Genomic DNA, 23,527 nt, shown 5'->3' with positions numbered 1-23,527 from the left:
AAAATCTAACTTTATATTGGCTTAGACTTATAACACTGAGAGAACATCTAGTTACTGGAATTGTCGTGTAAATAAGATAAACTGCAATAATAAATTAAGATATGTCCAAATAATACCTGCAGTGATGAAAGTCACATTTTCATGTACTTTGACAAATTTTTGTAATACTTGTCAGAATGATCTTTTAGCATAAGTATCTGTATCATCCCTAGAAACACACTTTGTAAACACCAGACCTACCCAAGCCATATTGTACCCCTGTAGGGCATTAAAAGGAACAGTTCCTTCTGGTTTTCCATCATATATTGGCATTTGTTGTATTTCTGACAAGGAACAGGGTATGCTAAACACACCATGACCAAGCAGAGGGATGTAACTACTGCTGCAGAAATTGTCTGAGAAGAAACGTAAAGGAAATTAAGCTGGGTATTTTTAAAAAATAAAGAAGTTGCAGTGTTTTTAGTATAACATTAAAAATTCCAGTTTGGAGATGCAAAGACAGCGCACTCAGCCACCCTTAATTGCCAAAAGTAGTAAACTACATGATGATACATAGATTTTTTTTGTTGTTGTTGTTTACTGGTCTAGTCTTTGAAATAGAAAAAGTTAAGAGATCTTCTCCAAAAAAATAAAATGTGCGATCATCTTGTTAAAATGGTCCATAATGTATGTGATGCTGTCATTAATTTCAGTTAGGTGAGGGCAGAATTACAGGAAAGTCACTTTTAGTATCAGTTTGAAATTACCACAATAAATCAGGTCTACAAAAAGTAGTGAAAAAAAACTCACCAGAATTTTTTTGGCAGATGTAACTTTTGCTTGCTTTACACCCTTCATCTTTCCATTTCCCTGCCTGTTCAACAGGATTCTTCATCAAAAAGACACAATCATCCTACAAGACAAATGAGATTAACAAGAAAAAATATGTGGATAAGTAGGAAACATTCCTACTTCTTCTGGGTACACAGACTCACATATCACATACAGGTACATACAGAAGAATAGTTTGAAGGTCATAAAATTCATATAACCAATGGTTAGGCACATTATATGGCAACAAGCCTTTGCCACTCAGCCCTAGGAAAGTCTGCCCTTGGATGACAGAGGGAGTTGCACAGCTCAGCAGAGGCAGGAGGATGTGTCTGGAACTATCTGGTTGTACACGTAACTCTGTGCATGGCCATGTATGTGTGTGTATGTGTGCAGGTTCATTTGTGTGGGCCAGATCTGGCCCACAGGTCTCCACAGGTCTGTTGCTGTTTTCCTGGAAATTAAGGGGACTTGCTTCTCAGCACTGAAGCTTGCCTGGAGAGCTGAATTCCTCCTTCTGCCCCAGATCAGGACTAGGAAGCAAAGCGATCACCACAGTGCAGTAATGTAGAGCTAATCTGTCAGAAACAACCTTTTGTGGGAGACACCTCCCACATCCTTTCTTCTGCACTTTGGACCCTTTACCTCCCTCCTTTCCCCGCACAGCATGAGAGGAATGTGGCTTGGCTTCCTGCAGGAGGAGGCAGGAGCTGTCCCCACCTCACCTCAGTACAACTTTATGTTACCTCCTAACCCCCTTTTTGGCACTAGTCCAGATCTTGTCAAGTTGCACATGAAGTGATTTCTGGAGGGCAATGGTCACAGCCTTCTGCAGAAAGCATAGGCCTGTGTGAGATGGGAAAGCCCTGGAGATCCCAAAACCCAGCTCTAGCCTGATGGTAGCTGCACCTCAAAGAACTTTTTTGCAATTTAACTGAATGTGAAGTGATTCTCTTAAGAAATGAGAGAAACTTGGTTGAGCTAGCACAGGAGTATAGAAATAATACTATTGGGAAGTATTCTACATTGTCCATTTCACAATTACTGAGTAACACTAAGTTTTGTCTTACAATTACACATGAAAAGGTATAGAGATGCCAGAAGTTTCAAAGCACGGAGAAAGGATTTTTCAAAATGAAGATAAGGGGAAGATAAAAATTAGAAAGGAAGACCCAGAGTCCTCTTTTGAATATTTCATTCAATGCATTTATCTTTACAGGCTCAGTGCCAAGAACTGTCAATGCATGCAACTATCTGAGTATTTCCATTGAATCTAAATAACACTCGCCGCATCCCTAAGTTATGTAGCTTATGCTATGCTTAATTCAAATATCCTATCCTGATGAGTTGTGCTAAAATGAGGGAAATTTCTCACTTGTCTGAATTTCGTATAATTCTTCCAAACCTCTGTCTAGACTCAGGCAGAACCATGATAAATACAGAAACTGAAAAAATGTGTGTAGATACATCTCCCACATAGCTACTCTGCTTTTAAAAAGCAGTGAGGCTACTAAAAACCTTCATTATGGAAAAAAACATAAATACAATAGTAGCTACATACATTTTGTTCATCTACCAAAGTTGTAACATTTGAGTGACAAGCAGAAATTGATGCTTACCATACTATAATAACTTCGGGAACCTTTTGCCCAGTTTGTGTAGTCTACTGAGCTTCCATCTGTCCATAAGTATGTATGCTCAACATTTATGTCATTCAGTCCAATCCAAGCATCAGTTGCAGTAGTTTTTAAGAGGGACATAAGCAAAGCTGAAGGGAATAAAGAAAAATTGTATAAGGAAGGAAACTGAATGCACTCTTCCCCAGCGCCACAAACTTTAGAGTGCCTGGAAACAGGATGATGAGTTTTCTCCTTATAATAAGGTGCCAACCATATAACAAAAACAAAACTAATATATATTAATAGATGTTTAACATCAGTCATCTGAAGTTAAAATTGGAAAAAAGTACTTCAGAATTCAAAGACGGGCAAATTTTTAATGAAACAACAGAAAGGAAGTTTAAACCACTAGCACTGATGGAATGAGGGAGGAGATGGTCCATGTGCATCCCTCAGGACCTGAGGTAGCACATCTCCCCAGCAAACATGAGACATCTTAAAATCTTTGCAACATGTTGAGCACCAAGACCAGCAGGTGCTGAGGTCCAGCAGAGCAAGTGGAACAGGGGAAGCTGGGGTTCCAGCGCTGGAGTCTTCTGCTGCCTGAGGATGTATTCTCACTGACACCAACAGCGTTTGGCTCAGCAGCTAGGATCCCAGTGATTTGGGTTTGGAAATTACACCTTTTGTGTGCAATTTTGGCATGGAATCATAGAATCATAGATTGACCAGAGCTGGAAGTGACTTAGTGACTTCAAGGATCAGCTAGTTTCTTTAAAAAAAAAAAAAAAAAAAAAAAAAAAAAAAAAAAAAAAAAAGGTGGACATTTAATTATATGACCAGCCTCTAATAAAAATTTTATTATTTCAGCAGCATATCCTGTATTAACCTCCAAACTACCATTTTAATAGTTAACAAAGACACTAAAACACATGCAAGCATTTTTCCAAAGGTGCAATTTCTCAATAGCCATAAATTTGTATTAATATGGAATAAATAACTGCATATATGGAAGATGCTCTAACATGTTTTTAAATATTTTTATCAGGAATTACATGGTGTGTCATCAGTGTCAAAAACTGGTACTTTATACCTTGCTCTTCCTTTTTTGATATAGTAACCAGATTTCCTCCAAGATCAATGCAGTTGTTTCGTGCAGCATGCCATGTCAATGTATCATTTTCATTAAAGCCAAAGGCTTTAAAACACTGAAAAAGAGAAATGTGCCAAATCTGAATCTAGATGCTGTTTTAATTTCTGATTAAAACTTCTCTGTTTGCAACAAACAAAATAAAATGGATATTTCATGTGAAAGGAGAGGTTAGCTAATTTAACAGTACTTACTAGCTTGTCTTTAGGTTTAAATGACAGAGAAGACCTGTACCAGAAAATGAGTATAAAGCCCAATATTTTGGCATATGCTTAAAAGAATGAATATGGCAATCTATTAATCTCAGCAGAAATTGCAGTAAACCTTCTGAGCACAATTCTGAGATGTGACCATGAGAGAAATGCTGAAGATGACCTCAGAAAACAAAAAAGGATAAGATATGTTACTGGAGCAAAATATCTCATCTCCTGTTGTTCTATTTGTCAAACCACACTTGGTCCTCAAAGGATAATCACAGAAAGAAAATGATTCTGACATAGTAAAGAAAGCCATGAATTTGACATTTCTTGTAATAGGATCTTATGCAACTGAAAAGTTAAGCAATTTGTGGAAAAATTGAGGAAAATGGAAGGTGGTCAGAAGTGGTGTATAAACACTTAGGGAAGAGTCAAGGGAAGAGCCTTTGAAGCTCCTCTTCCAGGAGGTGAGAAAGAGACAGAGATTTTAGCTTGAGGGAGGACTGTGAAATGGAAGACTGAGTCACTGAGTTTGTGACTTTTCCTCAGGACTGAGAGAGAGAGGGAAAAGGAGGACGAAATTCAGTGGATCTCAAACACAGGATCTCTATCAAACTGAAATTCTTGCTCAACCAAAGGGAAGACAGATAGAGCTAGACAAAACAATGTTATTGAGAATTATCTTCATTACTAGGAGTATTCTAATTACTAGTATTGCAGTGTACACTGTTGCTTTATACCCTTTATAGCTTCATTGATGAAAATCTATGGATTTTTATTACAGTCTCTTATCCTGAAGTTTTGTCTTTTGACAAGGCTAACAGTGATTGTACATAATAAAGTGCAGCAAATCTCATAACTGGATTATTTAAAATCCTGAAGTTGTTTAGTTATAGAAAAAACCTGATAAATTTGCTCAAGGAAAGGTGCCTTGGTGGCTTAATGGACATTGCTTAGTAGGCAAGGGATGAGTAAGTGTCCAGGCAACATGAGAGAGCCAGATAAGCTCAGCACAGTAAATGAAAACAGACATTTTTGCTAACGTTTTGTGTTGCCAAAGAGAGATGAGCAACTTCCCTCATGTAGAGTTGTTGTAAGATAAAGCTTTCTTCTTGTATGTCTCAAGATCTCCCTCATAACTGCTGTGGTCCCAACAGAGGCTGTAATTTCTGTTTCAGGATTTGTAATTTTAAGGTCTTTAAATACACATGAATGGAACATAATTTGTAATAGCTAAAAACCCTGCTACAATTGAAAAACTGATTCAAAGGTTGTTTTTCATTCTGCTCTTTTAAAAATACAATATATTGACATTTCACACTGCACCTTGTTATCAAAGAGGACCCAGTCTTCCATACATCCACCCTTTGGTGGTGGCGAAGTGGGAGCAACGGTTGGACGAACAGTATTGTTAAGCCTTTCACAGATGAATAACTCAACACTGCCACAGTTGATATCATTCCATGTACCTGAAAGCAAATTAGAATTAAAACAAAACGAAATTGAGATTGAGATAAAAAGTGTCCTTTCCTAAGAAAATCTACTGGAGGAGGTAAAACTGGTTACACCATTTGTATTTCTTTCCCCCAGGAACAATAAGTAATTGCATGTCTGTTTCTTCAAAATATTCATGTTTCCAGCAAAATTTAGAAAATAAATAATTCATCTAGAAACAGAGATATTTCAATACTGCAAAACCATAGCATTGACGGAGGGGAGTTTTAGTTCAAATGCTTAAATCTCCGAGATCTGTAAAGTCTCTAGAATCGCTCTGTCTATATAAGGCACTCAGTCCTGATTTACCTTCCTACCTGAGCTTCTGTCAGTCTTAGAGTTTTCTGGTATCTTTTCTACCTATTGGAGTGTGATTTAAGAGGATAACATTAACATCATCATCCCCATTTTACAAATCAGGGATGAATAAGAAAATTTCATTTCATTTGCTGCAGACAGTTACAGGTAACTACCTACAGAAGAATTTTTCACACCTAATGTTTAATTGAATATTTTAATTCAGAGAAGTTAAGGACTTATCATATCTGAAAGGAGATTTCCAAAACTGTGCATAATATTTACTCCCCAAAAGTGACCGTATCCTTCCACTCACTTCTAAGAGAACCTAGGAAGGTCACCTCATCTATAGATTTTGAGTCTAAAAATGTTTAAAAGTAGAAGAGATTTACTGATCCAAAAAAAGATTAAGTTCTTGGTATAGTATAGTCTTGGTGTATCTTCTCAGTATAAACACAATTGCTACTAGTGCTCTATATTAATGGATATTAAAGTATATTTTATTTAATTATAATATTTTATAACATTGCTTAGTAATAATCAAAGCCATGGCCAAACCCTCTGTTTTTAGGAACTGAACAAATGAAAACAGATAGTTAATATCTTGGAGAGGTAGGCATAAAGTGGATGGAGGTTAGAGGAGAAAAAATACTGATTCTATCTGCCAGTTGTCTGATGCTTACCTGATTTGTTCACTTAGAAATTTTCTTACAAAATTTCAGGTGTAATTCAATATGTTAGCTACATAGAGCTCAAATTTTTTTTTTAAGTACATAAATAAAATAAGAGACTACAATTTATTTTCCTTTGCTTTTCGAGCACTATGAAACTTCAGCCGGCTCAATATAACCCGCTCAGCCTTGCCCACAGAGCCTTCCCAGGCCTAAGGCAGATCCAGCAGATCCAATGTTATTACAGCACCCACCTGTATGGGTATACATGACCACACAGTTTTCATCATTATTTGCAAAATTGGGTTCATTTGGAGCCCAGGCAACATAGTTCACTGATGTTCCATCCATCCACCTGAAAAGAGTAATTTGAGCTAATTATAATTCTAAGTTGAATTAGTTAATATTTCTTTGCAAGGGATATATTTGAGTTTTGTATTTTAAGCTTCCTGTATCTTAGCTTACAAACACATGTTGTTCTCTGCTGAATGGAAACCAAGACCTCCCACTTGGAATTAGTAAAAAAATATTTTCATATCAACTGCCTACAGTGTTGACTCAGACCAGGTCTGAATATATCATCTTTACCGGTGGTCTCAACAACTCTTGATCTCTGAACACCGATAGTGTGCTGGAAATGCACCAGTCTAGCACTGGACCTGGATTTCTCTGGAGCAGAGAAACAGACACCTGAGCTTATATTAGTGATTGCCTGGGTCAAAAGCAATAATATAAGCTCTTGTAAGGTTCAAAGACTCTTGAACCATACACTGGGAACCATTTGGAACCATTCTGTTAAGCATTGGAAATCTTTAATATTATACACCTATTTGCTATTTTTTTCCAATTATGCATCAATCATTTCCTAGCTTGGTGATTCACAAATTTATGTTCAAAAAGTAGCCAAGAAAAAAGTGAAAAGGCCTCAGTGCTGGAAGTCAAGTGATGAATCAGACAAGACTGACAATCTTCAGGTGATAACACCTCCAGGACAATCCAACGTTTTTCCTGTTTCGGAAGCTAAGTGCATGCATGGTTTTGGATGTAAATTACAGATTAGGAATTCATCAGGATGCCTAACTGCCTGAAAATCTCCTGAGTCAAATTGTTAAAAACAGTATATAATAAAACATAGAACATAAAGAATATAAAGTAAATAGTGGCACCTTCCTCCTACCGGGAAGAGAATGAAACTAGTGAGGGAACAAGGGAGGACTGGGAAAACAAGGATTATCTGAGCAGTGAATGAGATGTAGAAAGCAGAATGTCCAGGATTTGAGACTAGAGAGTCTCTGTGGTTTGTGAGACTGTGACAACAGAAGAAAGATTAAAATGAAGAGGCTGAGATTCATCTCACTGAGCTTTGAATCCCAGAATAAGGCACTAGAAAAAGGTGCAGGAGACAGGTCTGCAACACATCCAAGGCTCCAGGGTATGTTTAAGATAATTCCAGGGCACTTTTTTCCGAGAACATTTGTAGAAGAGTCCATGTCACATGAAACTGTCCTGCCCTGAACTCTGAGAGGAAATGCAGAAAGGGCTCTCCAGTATTGATATGTCACCTCTAAAAACACTTTGAGACTTCTCACTGCAGGTTTCTAGGGTTCTTTTTCTTTTATAATTTCAATAATAAATAATGCCTGCAAGAACCATCTGGAATATGCTGGAGACCTCCAACCAACTTTTTCTTTCATCTAACAAAGTAAAGGGGATGATGCCTCACTTGCTATGATCCAACATCTCAGCCTCAAAACACAAAAGCAGAGTAAAGAACCAAAAGAGGTAGAAATAGATAGTGAAAATGTGATGGGAGAAGTGCTTTGCAGAGGAGCAGAATCCCATTTTAAAACTTTTATGTGAGGACATAAACCTGTCTACAGGTTGTGCCAGTCATTGAATTTCAGCTCTCTCCTGGAGCCAACCACGCCAAATGTGAATACATTATAAGTCTGACAAAATTAATTTGTTTTTACTTACTGAAATGTTCTGTCCAGGCTCACACTTAAGCCAATATAGAAGTTGTTCCCCCAGTCTTTATAGAAAATCTAAAACAAACAAAGAAAAAAGAAATACTCAGCTGTAATAAAACTGATTTCAAAGAAAATCAAAAAAAGTTCAAAAAATGCTGTGGTTTCTGTTGCACAATTGCACAGTATATAATGTGCTGGGAGTTGCTGGAACGGTGTGCCCAAACTGCAAAATGCAAAATTCTCCTCCAATTTTCAGTATATAACTACGGGGGGAAAAATTAAAAAAAAAAAAAAAAAGCAGATTACCTGAAAAAGAAATGGAGGAAAAAGCTATGTTTAGAAGGCAAGAATGACCTCTTAAGCAAGCTTATAACAATATTTTTGGGAGTTTTAGGAAAACATTATGAGAATTTGCTGAAAGGCTGCCAGAAAATCATGGGGTTTTGTACTTAGTCATGAGGAGGGAAGAATGTAATGAAATTTGATTTTAATAGTAGGAAACTATTTCCAAAAAAGTATATCATCATCAGGCCATTCTCTTCCTATAAGAAAGCATTCTAAGTTAAACCTTTTGCTACAAATATGAGATCTATTTTGACAAATATTCAATTTATTGAATTCTGTGAAAAGAATGAGTTAGAAAAAAAACCATAATTAGTAATCACGGCTTTCAGCTAAACAGAGCAAAGTCTTTGAAAGTTGCACCCTGAGAGCATTCCTGAAAGGAAGCTGAGAATTTTTCTACTTACAGAAAGTTATTAAAATAATTATTAAAATAAAGCTTCTAAGTAGACAAGCCAATGAAAGGATGAAAGGTAGAACTGTTTTTTTCTCTTTTTGTGATGGGGACCACTTTCTAATCTTTCACAAATCAGCTGAAAAAATGTGCCTCAGTTCACAACAAAATGTATTTTTCAAGGGAACATGTTTCTTACATATTTCCAAAGAAAATTTTTTTCTGTTTCACTTTCAATGGTCACGAGGTCACCACCATTCTTCTTGCAAAAACCTCTGGCTCTTTCCATAGACATGGCTTCTTTGCTGAAGTAGTATTCCTTGTGTTTATACATTATCCAGTCATCTTCACCAACAACATATTCATAATCTGCAAATTAAAACATTAATTAGCCCATAATAGAAATTAACTGCATCACATGTTAATTAATTTTTTTCCATTGGAAGCACGAGACTTACTGAATGTAGAATTAGGCTCTGGTTTCAGTGAGGTTCCTGCAATATAAATCAATATTTGAGTATATTATGTTTCTCAGCTCTCTCAAAATTATATTTACACAGTAGTTAGCATTTTAAATCCAAGTAATAATCTTAAGGGTTACTCAGTATATGCTTATTTTTGTCACAGAATTTCTCAGAGTATCTGAAAAAAAAGTGCTACATTCAGCAAGCAGCATGGTAGAGCTCATCATATGTTAAGCTTACAGAAACAATGCCCAACTTTAGGCTATTGTGTTTCTCTTCCCCAACATACTGCATACACTTTCCAAAACTGCCTGTGTATTTCATGGATTAATTAATAGTTTTCAACTGCCTTTACTGAAATTATAGCATAAACTGTTTTATTGTGATTAATGGCACAGCTGTCTCTAATACATACAGGTAGTGTGATCTGACCTGGGAAGGACTTTCTTACCTACCTCTAAAAGTCACTAAAGACAGAAAGTTATTTTACCTTTTTTAATTTGGCAAACAAAGTCCAGCATGTGTTCACAAAATAAATCATTCCAGTTCATATTGAGATAGCCAGTAAACACACCACATTTTTCATTCCCGTCATAATTGTTTGGTTCTCCATGTGACCATTTTTCAAAATTTACCTGTAGTGGAAACACAACTTTGTTACTATTTTCCTTTTAAAAGGAAACAATTGACTTGTATCATTGTGTTAAAAAAGAATGTACTTCATTTGATTTCATGGTCCATCTTGTTCTTGATACCAAACTTTTTGAGGAGAAGTGCATGACACTTGAATAGAATAATAATTCATCTGTGTGCTTATAAGCCATGTTAGTAAACCAGGAATGCCCCATTCGTTACCAGGAGAGCTGATGTTCTCCTGTCAAGCTCTAAAAAGAAATGTGTTCTCTGATTTCTGGGTTGTTTATCCTGCTCAGACGTTCCAACCCAAGACAATCCATTGGTGCTGCCATATGGCCTTGGGCCTGGCAGAACTTGATGTACTTAAGACAATGAGGCAGCAAAGCCAGGCTGGTGTACTTGTACAAAATTATTTCTTGCAGCAAATGACAAATGGGAATATAGAGTTTAGCACAATCAGACTTGCTTAAATCAGGAGCTAGACTTCATCACCTTTCACTACTGTAAATGTTGTAATTTTATCTATAAGTATGAATTATAAGATTTAAGACTAATTCCTACAGAGGAATCAGGTACTAAAGATTTAAGGCCACTTGCATTTTATATAGGAGTTATGAGAGCTGCCTGCCAAGAGAGATATTTAAAAAAGAGTCAAAAAGCTGGAATAACAAATTATTTACTCACTGGTGAGCCATCACTCCATGTAAATCCAGCATCAGAGTCCAAGGCACTTAAACCCATCCAGTAAGAATAGTGAATATAACCTCTCTCTCTGAATGATTACAAATAGAGAGAATCAGACACAGCATGAAACAGAGAAGGAGAATGTCTAGCATTACATTATTGTCAGCACACTTGATAATTCAAATATAATTTGAGACAATTATAGAAAGTAATCAATCCTTCAATTGTCATATGGGGAAAAACAGCCTGGCACGACACGTACCTGGAAACAGTGAAACACAGGACTTTATGGGAAAGACCACAAATGCCGTAAGTACGCAAAAACTGAGTTAAATGAAAATATATTTAAAGGTCTTTTTTCCACTACGTAGCTTAGGCATTCAAATTCAGACCTGCCTGCAGTGATGGACTTGATTTAAACATTTATACAAGCACATCAATAGGTCAGGCTTTTCTTAGTCTTCCAATTATTCCCCTTACATAAGGTAGGAAATGAGCACAAAATATTCTTTTACTCAAGAGTATTTTATCTACTGATCATCTACAAATGAAGTAAAAAGATCTTCTAATTAACTTGAGTTAAAACCAATTTTGATGATACTTCTCTCAATTTTGTTAATGTTCAGGCAACTTTACTGCTTGGCACCATGTTCCCAGAGGTGTATCAAGAAAACCTTTTGCTCACCTCTTTTTACCCATTTTTTCTGCCACTTTTTACACCATACTTGCAAAGTAGAAATTGATCACCAGATATCCTTTATGTCTTCCAGACAGGCAATTTTAAATTTTTTTTCTTCTTATATTTAAATGGTGGGTTTGGCAGATACTTACAGTCTAGCTATCAGGTTTTGCTCTTCTTCACTGTGGATACATGCAAGATCTCCTCCAATGGTTCTGCAAAAGTCTCTTGCTTCGAACCAGGTTTGCATTTTTTCCCTTCCTCCCTGAAAAATCTATTGAAAGTGGGCAGTTAAATACTGTGTTGGGTATTACAGATATTTAGAAACACAAAAATGGGCTTCTCTCTTTCTTCTGATCTTTTGGTCTTATTCTATTACTGGCTATTAATTGTTCAACCATTCAGCGTCTGGTTGTCTATCAAATTTGATTATTGCTTTCTCTATCATCCCAGAGTTCTTGTGGCTCCAAACTTCAGTTCCTTACACATACAGCTTTTTCCAACATTTCCCAGCCATACCTCTTGGGGATGGCTGGAGACATGTTACCACCGACTGTCTATCAAGCAGCCGGGTAAAATCTACCTTCCGTGTATGAGGAAAATATATTCTTATTTAAATGGCAAACATTTGCATTCAGAAATGAAACACCTACTTTGAAGCAGAAGCTGCTCTGAGAAGTAGACTGCCATCCCTCTGGGCAAAACAGGAGAGGGGCTGTTGTTGGAGGAGGAGGAGGAGGGGTGACTCCATCCACCAGCTGCTTGCAGAGAAACGTGTTTGTTTCTTCACAGTCCAAAATATCCCATAATCCAGCTGAACTTCCTGTTGCCATAGCCACGCAGCCTGACTCCCCTCCTTCATAAAACATAAAGTTGTTAAATCTCTTTGATGACTACATCTTCTCAAAATATCTACTGCTTATTTAAGAGTAACCTGTTCTCTCTGTGTTTGGATACCAATAGCTCACAATAGCTCATATGCATTCCTATTAAATCATTTAAAGTTTTGTTTAATGTAAGTTCCTTTTACATTATGCTAGGAATTACTTAAAAATATCCACCAACAAAAAAAACCTAATGATACCAACATTATACATGATCTTCTAGAAGGAGTTACCACAATCTCTGGTATATCCTTTTAGCACAAAGAGAAAGTAGCATTATCCTTTCTGCCAGAAATTATCTTTTCTGCTGCTTTATGCCAGAAGAGTTTTTAAACCACTTTTTAGCTTTCAAGCCCTCCTTTTGTCATTCCCCAGAGCAGGAACTCAATGGCTCCCATGGCACTTACCAGGCATCCCCACATTCCAGTGAGTGAAGGTGACAGGATCTCCACTGGCCCACTTGAATGTCCCCTGTTCTTCCACATCTGAAAGACCAATCCAGAAGTATTTTTCTGGTTTGAATCCAGTTATGGAGGTCAGAAAAGCTTGTTCATATCTGTGAAGAGTAAGCACCAAACTGTTGTATCACATTTTATCAGAATTTGTTCATTTCTTCAAACAGTTCATGGTAGGAAATCTGGTAAAGTTAAGGTGATTTGTCAATATGTGTGAAATTAAGCAAGGGTAATTACCTTACTTCTGTAGTTCTAATTATCAAACAAAATACCTTTTCCCTTACATTTTGCTAATGTAAATTATGTCTGGAATTTAGGATGATTGTATTCACCTTTTATACTGTACAATGAACACAAACCAAACAATACTTAAGTTAATATGTATATATTTCTCATTCTGTATAAATAAGAGCTACAGTGTTTAACTGAGCTTTATTATAAGGTCCAGATCTTTAAATCTTGCTACTGTGAGGAAAAAAATCTATTTTTATTCTAAAATTATTCCAGAATTCTGTTGCAAAGAAAGAAAAAGGAAAACGCTGAAAAGCTTTAATCCAAGAGAAAAATAGAGTTTTGTGTTTACCTGTTTATTTTTAGTTCAAAAAGTTTAAAAACAATCTGTCAGTCTGGGGTTGTTGTGCAGGTGACCCAGTTTTTTTTTTTTAATTCCCATAGGCAACAACAGTGTAAGTCTGTAGTAGGAATATCCTGAATGTTTGTATTGATGACCTAAAAGCCCCTGAGGTATTATGCAATACTTCATCAGTTCTGTCTTAAATTTTCCTGGGAAAGAGTGGTGCCACACTAGATAGATATTACGAATAACTGTTAAATAAGAAGAAATTTCTGTTTAAGACTTCCATCCTGGTTACACACATTAGAAGACAAGAATTGTGTTTCCATACCTGTCTCTTACAGTAGCCAGATAACCTTTGTTTTCTTCACAAACTTTTTTTGCTTCTGGAAATGTCGTTGGCAACTGCACCAGGGAGTAACAGTAAAAGCCATGCTTCATCCAGCCCTGTCAGTGTAGAAGCAGAGATGTGCAGAGAGTCTGTCAGATTGCACGGCTTTGTACACTTCCAAAAGCCACACGAGTACCATGCCCCAAGTCAAAATTGATCTCAAAAGCCATGAAAGGAACCAAGAGGATAATCAAACACAGCTTTTGTGACCATAACTCTTGTCTTGTCCCTCGATACAGGACACACCAGGGCTCTATGCAAAGAGTGAGCTGTGGTTATCCCTTGCGGCTGGCAGCCACAGTCACAACCACTTTGCAGCTCCCTGTGTAAAGCTTGCTCCGCCTTCTCATTGCATAAGTAGCTGTTGCAAGAGTTTACAATCTGCAAAACGGTCAGCTCAAATATTCCTGATTTCTGTGGCAGACTGACAGAACTGAGGAGGTGTGCAACCCTTGACACATGTGTCACACCCTGCAAAGATTGCTCTTGAGAGTGGCTTTTATGGGCGCAGTGACCAGTTCTGCAGTAGGAGAGAGCTGAGTGAAGTACACTTGTAGGGGAATAAATAAAAAATAATTTTAAAAAAAGTCAATCTACATTTCAGTTAAATAAAGCAAAAGTTTCCCTATCAGTCTAAGAAGTATCAATACATATGAAATTAACAGTTTTCTAGGCTCTACCAAGAACTGTCAAAATAATTTACTTCTGTTATAGTTATTATCATGGGATTGAAAGTAATACACAATCCCCTTTTGCTGCTTTTGTTTTACACTTACTTTCTGGCAGCCTGGGTAACTAATTTCAGCTTCCCCTGGTTCTTCAGCCAAGGGTTTCCTTTTACAGATGTAGCCAAATTTCATTTCACAAGCACTGTCAGCCCAGGATCCATCCTAAGTATTGCAAGAAGAAACCACAAAGAGAAGTGAAAGCTAGAGACAATTTAGGTGCAACAAGAATATCCATTCTCAGAAGGAACCCTTCTGTCTTCCTATGGCTGAGACTGTTTCAGCTCTCTTCCTTGCCTTGGTTTTTTTCTCCGAAACTCCCAAATACATCCATTAAGGGCCACATTTCCTCAGGGGTTTTAGAATGAGGGCTGTATCTATTAAAGATTCAGGGACTGATGAGAGCAGGGAAGAAACATTAGGTTCCTCTCGATTCTCACCAGCATAGCATCTATTATGTTCATATAACCAGATGACTATGGCAAGGAAATGCTGGATAAACCAAACATAAAATATGAAAAGAATTTTTGTGCGAGTCTTTTTCCACAAAATCACACCTTTTTTTATAATGAATAGAAAGCAAAATAAAATCTGGTTTTGTGCCTCCAAAGTAACTCTAAACCCCATATATTTTAGTAGTTTTAGAGAAAACATGAGAAAGTCCATGCTCCAAGAATCTATTCCTCCATGATCAGTCATGTTCCATGCAGATGATTGTGGGAAACAGTAAAGTAAAATGATTTCAACCAATTTCAGATTGAAATTGTCTCAGAGAAGACCAAGTCTCCATACAGTGCACTGCTTCTGGTGCATCACAATTTCCTAGATCTGGTCTCAAGTATCCATCCACACTAAGATATCCTAAATTAAACCAAGTTCATAAATATTTGTAATCTTTTTAAAATCATCATTCCTTTTAATTTTTTTTTAAATCATGAATTATTTCATTTTAGGAGGAAAAAAAGGACAGAAGAAAGTATGAGAGTAGGGAAGGCATTTTTACCTGTCCCTTCATAAGGATGCAGTCTGCCTTATTCCAAGTGTGGGTTGGCTCTCCATGGTGCCATTTGGTAAAAATCACAGGTGTGCCATCACTCCATTCAAAGTACATTTGAACCCTGAAGTCATTTAGACCAATCCAGAGCTCATCATCTGGCTCTGGGAACACAAAGTTAATTGTAGGTATGGATATATCTTTTAATGGAATAATTACATCTCACACCCACATTTGACTGAAGAACTTAAAAAAAAATAAGACCATGGTTACAATGATTAAGTGAATAGTAACAACAGTTACAGTTCTAAACAACAACAGTTTTAAACATCCCAGTTTAAAAAAACAAACAAACAAAAGTAATTATCAGGAATACTCACTGTACCCTAGCTGTGACAATGTAAAACTGTACTCTTCAATATTATGAATGCTCGCCAGCTCTCCTTCTTCTTTTCTACAGGAAGACTGGGCTTCTTTCCATATTTTTGGTGTTCTATAAATCCTGTAGCAATGACCTGCATAGGGCACCCATTCCCTGGGGCATTTAAAATGCTTTGAATCACCTAAAAAAAATATGTCATTAATGAGAAGTTCCATTCAGTGTTTTATTTACATCAAAAAATTACCTGTGCTGATATGAATTTGAAATATTGGAACACATACTGGAAGAGCAGAGAAGCCAAAGTCTGAGGGTACAAACATTAAAAACCAATTTTTTCCCTCCTATTTGTGCTTGGAGCTCCGAAAAACTATTCTACGAGATTAAGTGAATACTGAGTAATTTGGCATACAAATAAACAGGGCACAGCTCCACATTAAATCCCTCTCAGTGAGGCTCTGGGTACAGCCATGTTTTAAGGAAAAGGGCTTCTTTTTCTGCTCTGGGACTCTATCTTGGTTAATTTTGGAGCTTTTTATTTTTTTGTTTTTCTCTGGAAACAGCAGGTGCTCAGGAGCTGGTTGGAGCTCCTACACGGCCCAAATCACATATTAGAGAGTCCAGACACAATCACACTGTACCAGAAATGTTATACCAGAAATTCCAGATGGACAGAAACACCACGCACTTTGTTCAGCACTTATTTTTTTCTATGAATTCAGTATGGTCAGCCCATCTTCCATTGCTTGTAAAGTTCCCATGCTCTGCACCTACAGAGCAAACTGAAGAGGGGAGGATGCGTGCCCAGTATTGGCGTGTGGTCAACTGCTTTGTCTGATGCTCCCTGGACATGGTTTGGACCTGGGCAAATTGCATTCCCCTAAGCAGCAACCAGGCATGGATTGAAGGTTAGCAGTGTCAGAAACCCTTCCAAGTGAACTGCCTGGATACAGCAAGAAAGTACAGGATATGCAGGTGTCATGCATCCCCTGAGATATTTAATCTTATATGCTCATATATTTTAGGGGAGGGAGGTACTGTGAAGTTAGTTCCATGCTGGGAATTCCCAGTTAAGCAACTACATGCCAATTTCTTCATGTAGCTAAGACCTAGTCTGCCTCAAGTAAAAAGGGAGCTCAACAGGGGAAAGGTTCCAGATGCATAGTCTGATTTTTTTCCTTTTGGAATGGAACAGAAAGGGTCACAGAGAGGAGGGGAGAATGAACATCTTTTAGCAGGACATAGAGCAGAGGATATTTATCAGCATTTCATGGTCTGGATAACACAGCTAAACACCTAATCCTGCCTTCTTTGGTACTCTGGGCTCTTTTCCAAATGACAAACAACATTTAGACATCATCTTTGAAATGAGACAGAAAATTAAAATCTTCTCAGTATTTGACCCAGGTCAACAAGTGTAAGCCTTTTGTTTTGACAATATGTTGCCTTTTCATATTGACATCCTCACAATATTTCTCACTGCCTGTAAAATTGGCCTTTGCTTTCAACCAGCGCACCTGAGGAGATGGTGAAAGAATCCAAGGAGGTGTTTCTCTTTTGGCAGATATATCCCAGTTTTCGATCACAAAGCTGGTTTTCCCATTTGCCATTCCTTCCTTGGAAGGTCCCACATATTTTTCCAGGTTCCAGAGAGGGATTTCCTTTAAAAAAGAGCAACAGAATCCTTCTGTTAACAGTGAAACTTTTCACCTGTTCATGGGAGGGAATGTGCAAGACCTTTGCAGCTGCAAAGCCACTGGAGTATTATTCTTTGATTGAGTGTTAAATCCCGAGGGTTTTGACAAGGGAGCATCACTGTGATGGGGAGGGGAGAGAAGGAGAGAGAAGGGGAGGAAATTTTGACTCAGAGGTTGTTCATCATTTAAGAAAAGTGCACTTACCTGGAGCCCAATTGAGATATCTGAAAGGACTTCCCCCAGTCCACTTCCAGCCACTGTCAAGTGCATTGTAGAGACCAATCCAGAGCTTTGCATTGATGCCCAGGTCACTAGTGAGCCCTAAATTTCCAAAACAAACAGTTAGGTTACTAAATGTTCTGATTTTTTAAGTTATTCAATAAAACTGCAAATATTTTAAAGCATTAGGGATATGGAGATATATATATATAGATATATAGATATATACATATATATATATTAGTATAAGTTAGATTATTTCTATTTTATTAATACGGGTTTTTGTGAGAAAGGGAAAACTCTTTTGAGAATGTCACTGAGACCTATTTTTATGACATAAATACAAGTGTCCATGTTAAAGCCTTGGATCTAACTTAAACAGTGTATCATGTTTTTATACATATATTTTAGGGTATTTTTACCTAATAAATACATTTCTTCACGAAGGTCTGTGATACGTAATAATTCTGCATCCTGCTGCTGGCAGCTTTTTCTTGCTTGGTGCCATGTCAAAAGTGACTCTGAGTTTATTTGATAGTGTGTTTCTGTCACAGGATTTGTTTTCCAAAAGTTGTTGTGGGTGGAGTCTATAAAAGATGATACCAGCAATTTGACAAGGTAATCATGTTTACTAACCCAAAAAATAAAATCTTTGCTGAAGATTAAAACTATATAACTGTGTGATTTGATAATTTTTACATACCCTTTGCCTCACATAAATATACTTTTCCATTCAGTATTTAAAATATTTCAATTACATAAGGAATTATTTATCCTTACAAACCTAATTTTTCTACATTGACCATGTTCCTTTTTGTTTATATAACTCATCTACTTCCCTCATATTTCAGTCCACATTAACCCAGTCACTGATGTATTCTACCTCTACAAGTATTTCTCTCTTTACAATATAGAAGTTTTGGTCTCCACATCCATTTCTTGCCTTCAGATCCCTCTTATGCTCTTCCAGACCATCCAATATAACAGAAATTAGCATTTCCACACAATCACATGCGAAGTTGGAATGAAGGGGCAGGGAATTTGTGTATGGAAGCACCGGAGCACTGAAGGCAGGTGAAGCTCACTGGCTGAGCACTGCCTGAGCCCTATACCCTTCCCTTCTCTAAAGCCCTCCTATTCTCTCCCACTTCCTGTAACACACAACAGTCTCCTGATAGATCTCACCCTCCTTACCCACTACATTCCCTTTCGTCTTGAAACCCAGCCCTAGAGGGTTCCTCTTCTTTTATCCATCAGACCCTGTCACCACCCTCAGAATAGTCCCTGCAAGTACCTGTCTTGGGGACACTGTAGGACAGTGAGGGTGAAGAGTAGATTTCCTTGTGGCATAGCTCACCAGTGAGCTAGGCGAGCCAGAATTCAACCCCCTGGCCAATGCTACTTCCACATCACAAGAACATTTTGACCATGACAGCAGATGACACTTTTGCTGAATAGCTTTCCCAAGATTTTTACAAATAAATTACCTTTTAGTGGGCAGTTTCCAAACAACTGGTCTCTATCAAAATCTGAAGAAGTTGCACACCAGAGAGAGCGTGTATCATCCTTCCGAGGAATGCATTCAGCATACCATTTTCCCTGGTGCTTAAAAGGGAACACACAGGGTGCACCAAAGGCGTTTCCTCCCAGTGTGTAGATATCTATGGAGAAAAGCAGAGGTCAATTCTCAACAGTCAGCTGGCATCAGATGCTCACCACAGTGACACTCATAGCTGGTTTTCCATGGACAAAGCTGAGTCATGTGGGGTTCGGGACACCAGTACTTTGTTACCCTGAACCTCTAAAGGGCTGTTGTGCCAATCAGGTATGACTATGACAAAATATTCAGAACTGAGACTCTCAAACACCTAATTGTGCTTTCAAATTAATTTCTGTTTAACTTTGTCAACCCAGTGCTTTCTGGACTAGCGTGTCAGAGGCCCCTGCGACTCAGCTTCTCCCATGGCATACATAATTCTGTCCTTAGATAATGTATACCTTCTTTTTATTTTTTTCCCTGCATTGTTGGGCAAAAATCTGGAAAGGAGGTATCAAAATATTTTATTTGTCTTCATGAGAGGAAGTTATATTTAAATTTGCAACGACTCTGCTGGGAAGTGACCCTTCCATCACTCTCCAGTCTTATTTGCTGCTGTCTGTACAAAACTATGACAAACGTCATTCCTGTGCAACAGCTGTGGTGTACAAAATAATTTTATTCTATTGCTAAATTCCCAACATACCAATGTCACAATAGAGATTGATTACTTGATCCTGAATGCCCCCTCTACATAGCCCAAGAGCTATAAAATTGTAGGAAAAGGAGATCTTACTCTCTAGGGGTCCTTTTCCAGGGTGATAAAACATTGCATCCTATACCAATATGCACCATTTTTCCTTTTGCTTTTTTCTACTTTTGGTTTTGACTAGGCCTGGGGAACACTAGGTAAATAATGTTAATGGTGCATTCCGTCAATCTAAACTAGAAATTCACTTCTTATAAATTATTAGTGATCAAACCAAATAAAAGAAATAATAAAAACTAAATATAACACTATCATATCTTCTACAAATTGATCAGATATATTTTAAAAGAGTCATAGATTTCGTTTTGCTGTTGTTGTACAAGCATAATTCCCATTCTTCCTTATATCATGGGCCTTTGCCATTTTATTCCATCATTTGAAAGATTTGCACTTTACAAGTTATGCAGAAATGTATACAGCTGTATTTGCTGAAAAGTATACAGATATATTCACTTTTCATTTCTACACCCTATTTATAATTAGCTCCTCTGCTGCTGTCTAAGAAAATGGTTGCTGCCTGTCAATCTGTTTTGTAGATTGAGGCAGTCAAGTTACCAAGAAATAGAGATGGAATTTCAGTACTCACCCTCATAGCGCTGAGAGCACAAGCTGTCTGCACTTCCATGGATTTTCCACCTACTCCCTTTGTTGGATCCTTTGGACAGCCTGATTTTCTTACCCTTCCCCTTGCCATAGTTGAGAAATAAATCCTTGCCATGGGTTGCAAGTGTCTCATTTCTACATTCCCACCACTGGAGTTCATTTGTCCTGTTGCAGGATTCTAGCGTGATGGCAGCCTCATCATCCTTGGCAAGCACCCCCAAGCACAGCTTGAGTGCCATGCTCAGCAGCTGTGTGGGAGAGACCCACCTGAACTTCTGAAACTCATCACGCTCGTCACAAGTGGCAGTTATGACTGAGCTGGAGTTCTGAGCCTGAGCACAGAGCTTGTTGTCTTCATTATAGATTGAAAATATTCCCCTACCTATAAAACGAAATGATAAAGCAAACATTTGAGGAGTGGTGTCTTAGAAGATAAAGTCAGTGAGTTGCTATATGACAGTCTTACCAAAAAGAAAAAAAAACAAACCCAAAAAAAGCCCACCAAAACCAAACCAAAACCAAAAAACTAACCAACCCACCAACCAAAACAAAACCAAACCAAAAAAACCCTAAATAGTGTATATATAGTTCATAGAGAAAGAAATCAAGGGAGGTTAATCATTGCTATGAAGGATATTTACGAAAATATTCCTACAATGAATAAACACTAAAGCTGAAAATACAGCTCTTTCAGGAGAAATTGCTCTTCTTCATATTCCTCCTGAAACCGCAGTGGCCTCAAAATACATGCCAAAAATTACTTTCATCACATTACATTTCTTCAAAGTTCCACCAAATCATATTTAAATGGGCTTTAATTCTGCAATTAAAAGGACTTTTTTTTTGTTTTAGAGCTATTTAAAGTCATTTACATACTCAAAATTAAATAATTTTTATATTTGGCCCAGAAGAACATTATGGTTTTCAGCTTGCAAAGAAAGTGGTGTATTTTTCACTTTTCAATTATCTCGGAAATATTTAGCTGCTGTGCAAAAATTCATTTCTTCACAGAGTTTTATTTGTAGGTTTCTCAGTAGGGAAGCCACAACTTGCAGTATCATCAGTTCTGAGCACAGTTAAACTAAGCCAATATCCTAAGTGCTATTAATAACTACATTTGTAAGTAGAAACCACTGCACATCAGGGTTTTGTTTCTTAAGATCAGCTTCAACAAAAGCCTGTTCTGAATCTTCATTCCTTTTGCAGCTCAACTTGCCTCCCTTGGCTCCCTTCTAGGTGACAGGCAGCATCACCCAATCCACTCACCAGGGCCATCGAATTTTACCCAAGGTTTCTCTCCAAGGCCAGAATAATTAACTGGGCCTTCACAACCCTCACATCCCAAAGCTGACAGGGAGTGGTTGAACAGCCTTGGTATTGTTGTTCTGAAAGGCTGTAGACTAGAACAAGCCAGATAATATTTTCCCTGACAGAGGTCTCCAGCTGCAGTGGTTCTTGGGCTGGTTAGCAGAGGATAGGTTAGAGCTGGCTTGGTCTCAGCCAAAAGCATGCACAGAATAAATTGTCCTGTGGTGGATTAGATCGCTGGTGCATTGGCAGGTCCCTGCTGCCATTCAAGCAATAGTACTGGACTCCCAGAATTCTCTAGCTGAGAACTTGCAGTGGAAAAGACACAGCAGTGTCATTTTTTTTTTCCTTTCAGCAGCAGGAGGGTGTGAAATCCAATGGATGGAGGATTTTAAGGTCCTTCCTAAAGCTCTCAGCTTGGAAACAAGTTTTCAATATGCACTGATCAGTATGCTATGGTCTAAATGAGCTGCCAAGAAACTCAAAGCACACATCAGCCACTAGCTCTGTGCATGCTGAGTTCATTGCTCTGTACTGAGCTCCTCTAGCCTCTGAGCAAAGTGAAATCAGCTTTGGTCTGCATTCAGCTATCTTAAGGAAAGCTCACTGCCAAGGTTAAGGCCACATCTGTTGGCATATTCCTTTCATTCATATACCATGTTGGAACCTAGGTTAAGGAAAGAGAATGCCTTCTGCAGATACCACCAAACTTCCGAGCTGAACAAAACATTTTCAAATTATATGCCATGATTAGATCTAAATTCACTGCCCACTAAGGGAGATAACTAGAACACATGTTAAAGAACTTGAAAGCCTCCACACTCAGCAGAGGACAAAGACTTACCAGACATTTGAAGAGATGTGCTAATGGAGAGAAGAAAAATCAGGGGCAAATAGAGAGACATGGCAAATATTTCACTCCTTTCTTCCCTTCACCTCGTATTGATCCTAAAGACAAAATCAGTGCCTTGCAAGAAAACCCCACTGCACTGAAGTGGATAAACAAACCCTTTTTAAGACCCAACAGATACAGGGAAGTTCTGAGCTTCAAATAAGGAACTGTGTCATGTCACATGAGTAATTTTGAAATAATACATTAATGAGTAAACTTTGCTTTCTAAGCTAGTTTTTCTATTGTATAAAAGTTTGCCATGGAAATATAAGATCTAACAGGTAGCATTTTAGTGTGGATTTTTCAAAACATACCTTATAACTCAGAATCATTATTTTTATCACAAGGTGAGATTACTGTCTCATTTTCATAAATAAATGAAAGATGTAAAATAGAAAAGTAAGATCTTTCTGTATCAATACGTGAAGAAAAAAGCCAAAGTGCAGTGCAGTATTGTGAAAAATCTCCTGAGATGCCATTCAAATCAAGTAACTATGACTTGGAGTCAGAGAGAACCAGAATTCTCTATGCCTGAAATTCCACAGAAAAGAAAAAAAGCTGTAGAAAGTCAGATCTGTGTTCTTCAGGAGACACCTATTCTTTCTTTTGCTCCATTCGTGACTATATGCAGGAATAATTACCCAACTGACAGCAACAGCTGAAGAAATTTGGGAATGAAAACACACAATTCAA

The 23,527-nt window shown here is 37.7% G+C and overlaps 1 protein-coding gene across 1 annotated transcript in view; it reads right to left on the bottom strand.

The window, feature by feature from the left end:
* LOC136298087 (macrophage mannose receptor 1-like) overlaps window positions 1-22,919 on the bottom strand; it is a 31,934-nt gene extending 9,015 nt beyond the window's left edge. Inside the window, exons 1-23 of the mRNA XM_066198557.1 lie at window positions 22,787-22,919; window positions 20,618-21,016; window positions 19,213-19,386; window positions 18,148-18,312; window positions 17,711-17,827; window positions 17,327-17,470; window positions 15,811-15,993; window positions 15,440-15,594; window positions 14,488-14,601; window positions 13,652-13,767; window positions 12,699-12,847; window positions 12,061-12,263; window positions 11,560-11,681; window positions 10,729-10,816; window positions 9,899-10,043; window positions 9,403-9,438; window positions 9,144-9,313; window positions 8,216-8,283; window positions 6,493-6,593; window positions 5,103-5,245; window positions 3,523-3,637; window positions 2,430-2,578; window positions 790-892 (exon numbers count right to left, since the gene is read on the bottom strand). Coding sequence (XP_066054654.1) covers window positions 790-892; window positions 2,430-2,578; window positions 3,523-3,637; window positions 5,103-5,245; window positions 6,493-6,593; window positions 8,216-8,283; window positions 9,144-9,313; window positions 9,403-9,438; window positions 9,899-10,043; window positions 10,729-10,816; window positions 11,560-11,681; window positions 12,061-12,263; window positions 12,699-12,847; window positions 13,652-13,767; window positions 14,488-14,601; window positions 15,440-15,594; window positions 15,811-15,993; window positions 17,327-17,470; window positions 17,711-17,827; window positions 18,148-18,312; window positions 19,213-19,386; window positions 20,618-21,016; window positions 22,787-22,847 — 3,220 coding nt within the window. The 5' untranslated portion in view covers window positions 22,848-22,919. The remainder of the gene's footprint in view (window positions 1-789; window positions 893-2,429; window positions 2,579-3,522; window positions 3,638-5,102; window positions 5,246-6,492; window positions 6,594-8,215; window positions 8,284-9,143; window positions 9,314-9,402; window positions 9,439-9,898; window positions 10,044-10,728; window positions 10,817-11,559; window positions 11,682-12,060; window positions 12,264-12,698; window positions 12,848-13,651; window positions 13,768-14,487; window positions 14,602-15,439; window positions 15,595-15,810; window positions 15,994-17,326; window positions 17,471-17,710; window positions 17,828-18,147; window positions 18,313-19,212; window positions 19,387-20,617; window positions 21,017-22,786) is intronic.
* Window positions 22,920-23,527: the final 608 nt, after the last annotated feature.

This window comes from Chamaea fasciata, unplaced genomic scaffold (genome assembly GCF_029207755.1).
Source record: "Chamaea fasciata isolate MVZ Bird 193981 ecotype frontalis unplaced genomic scaffold, bChaFas1.0.hap1 SCAF_1, whole genome shotgun sequence".
NCBI classification, from domain to species: Eukaryota; Metazoa; Chordata; class Aves; order Passeriformes; family Sylviidae; genus Chamaea; species Chamaea fasciata.
The sequence above is the reverse complement of the archived record's forward strand: the minus strand, read 5'-3'. Positions and strand labels throughout refer to the sequence as shown.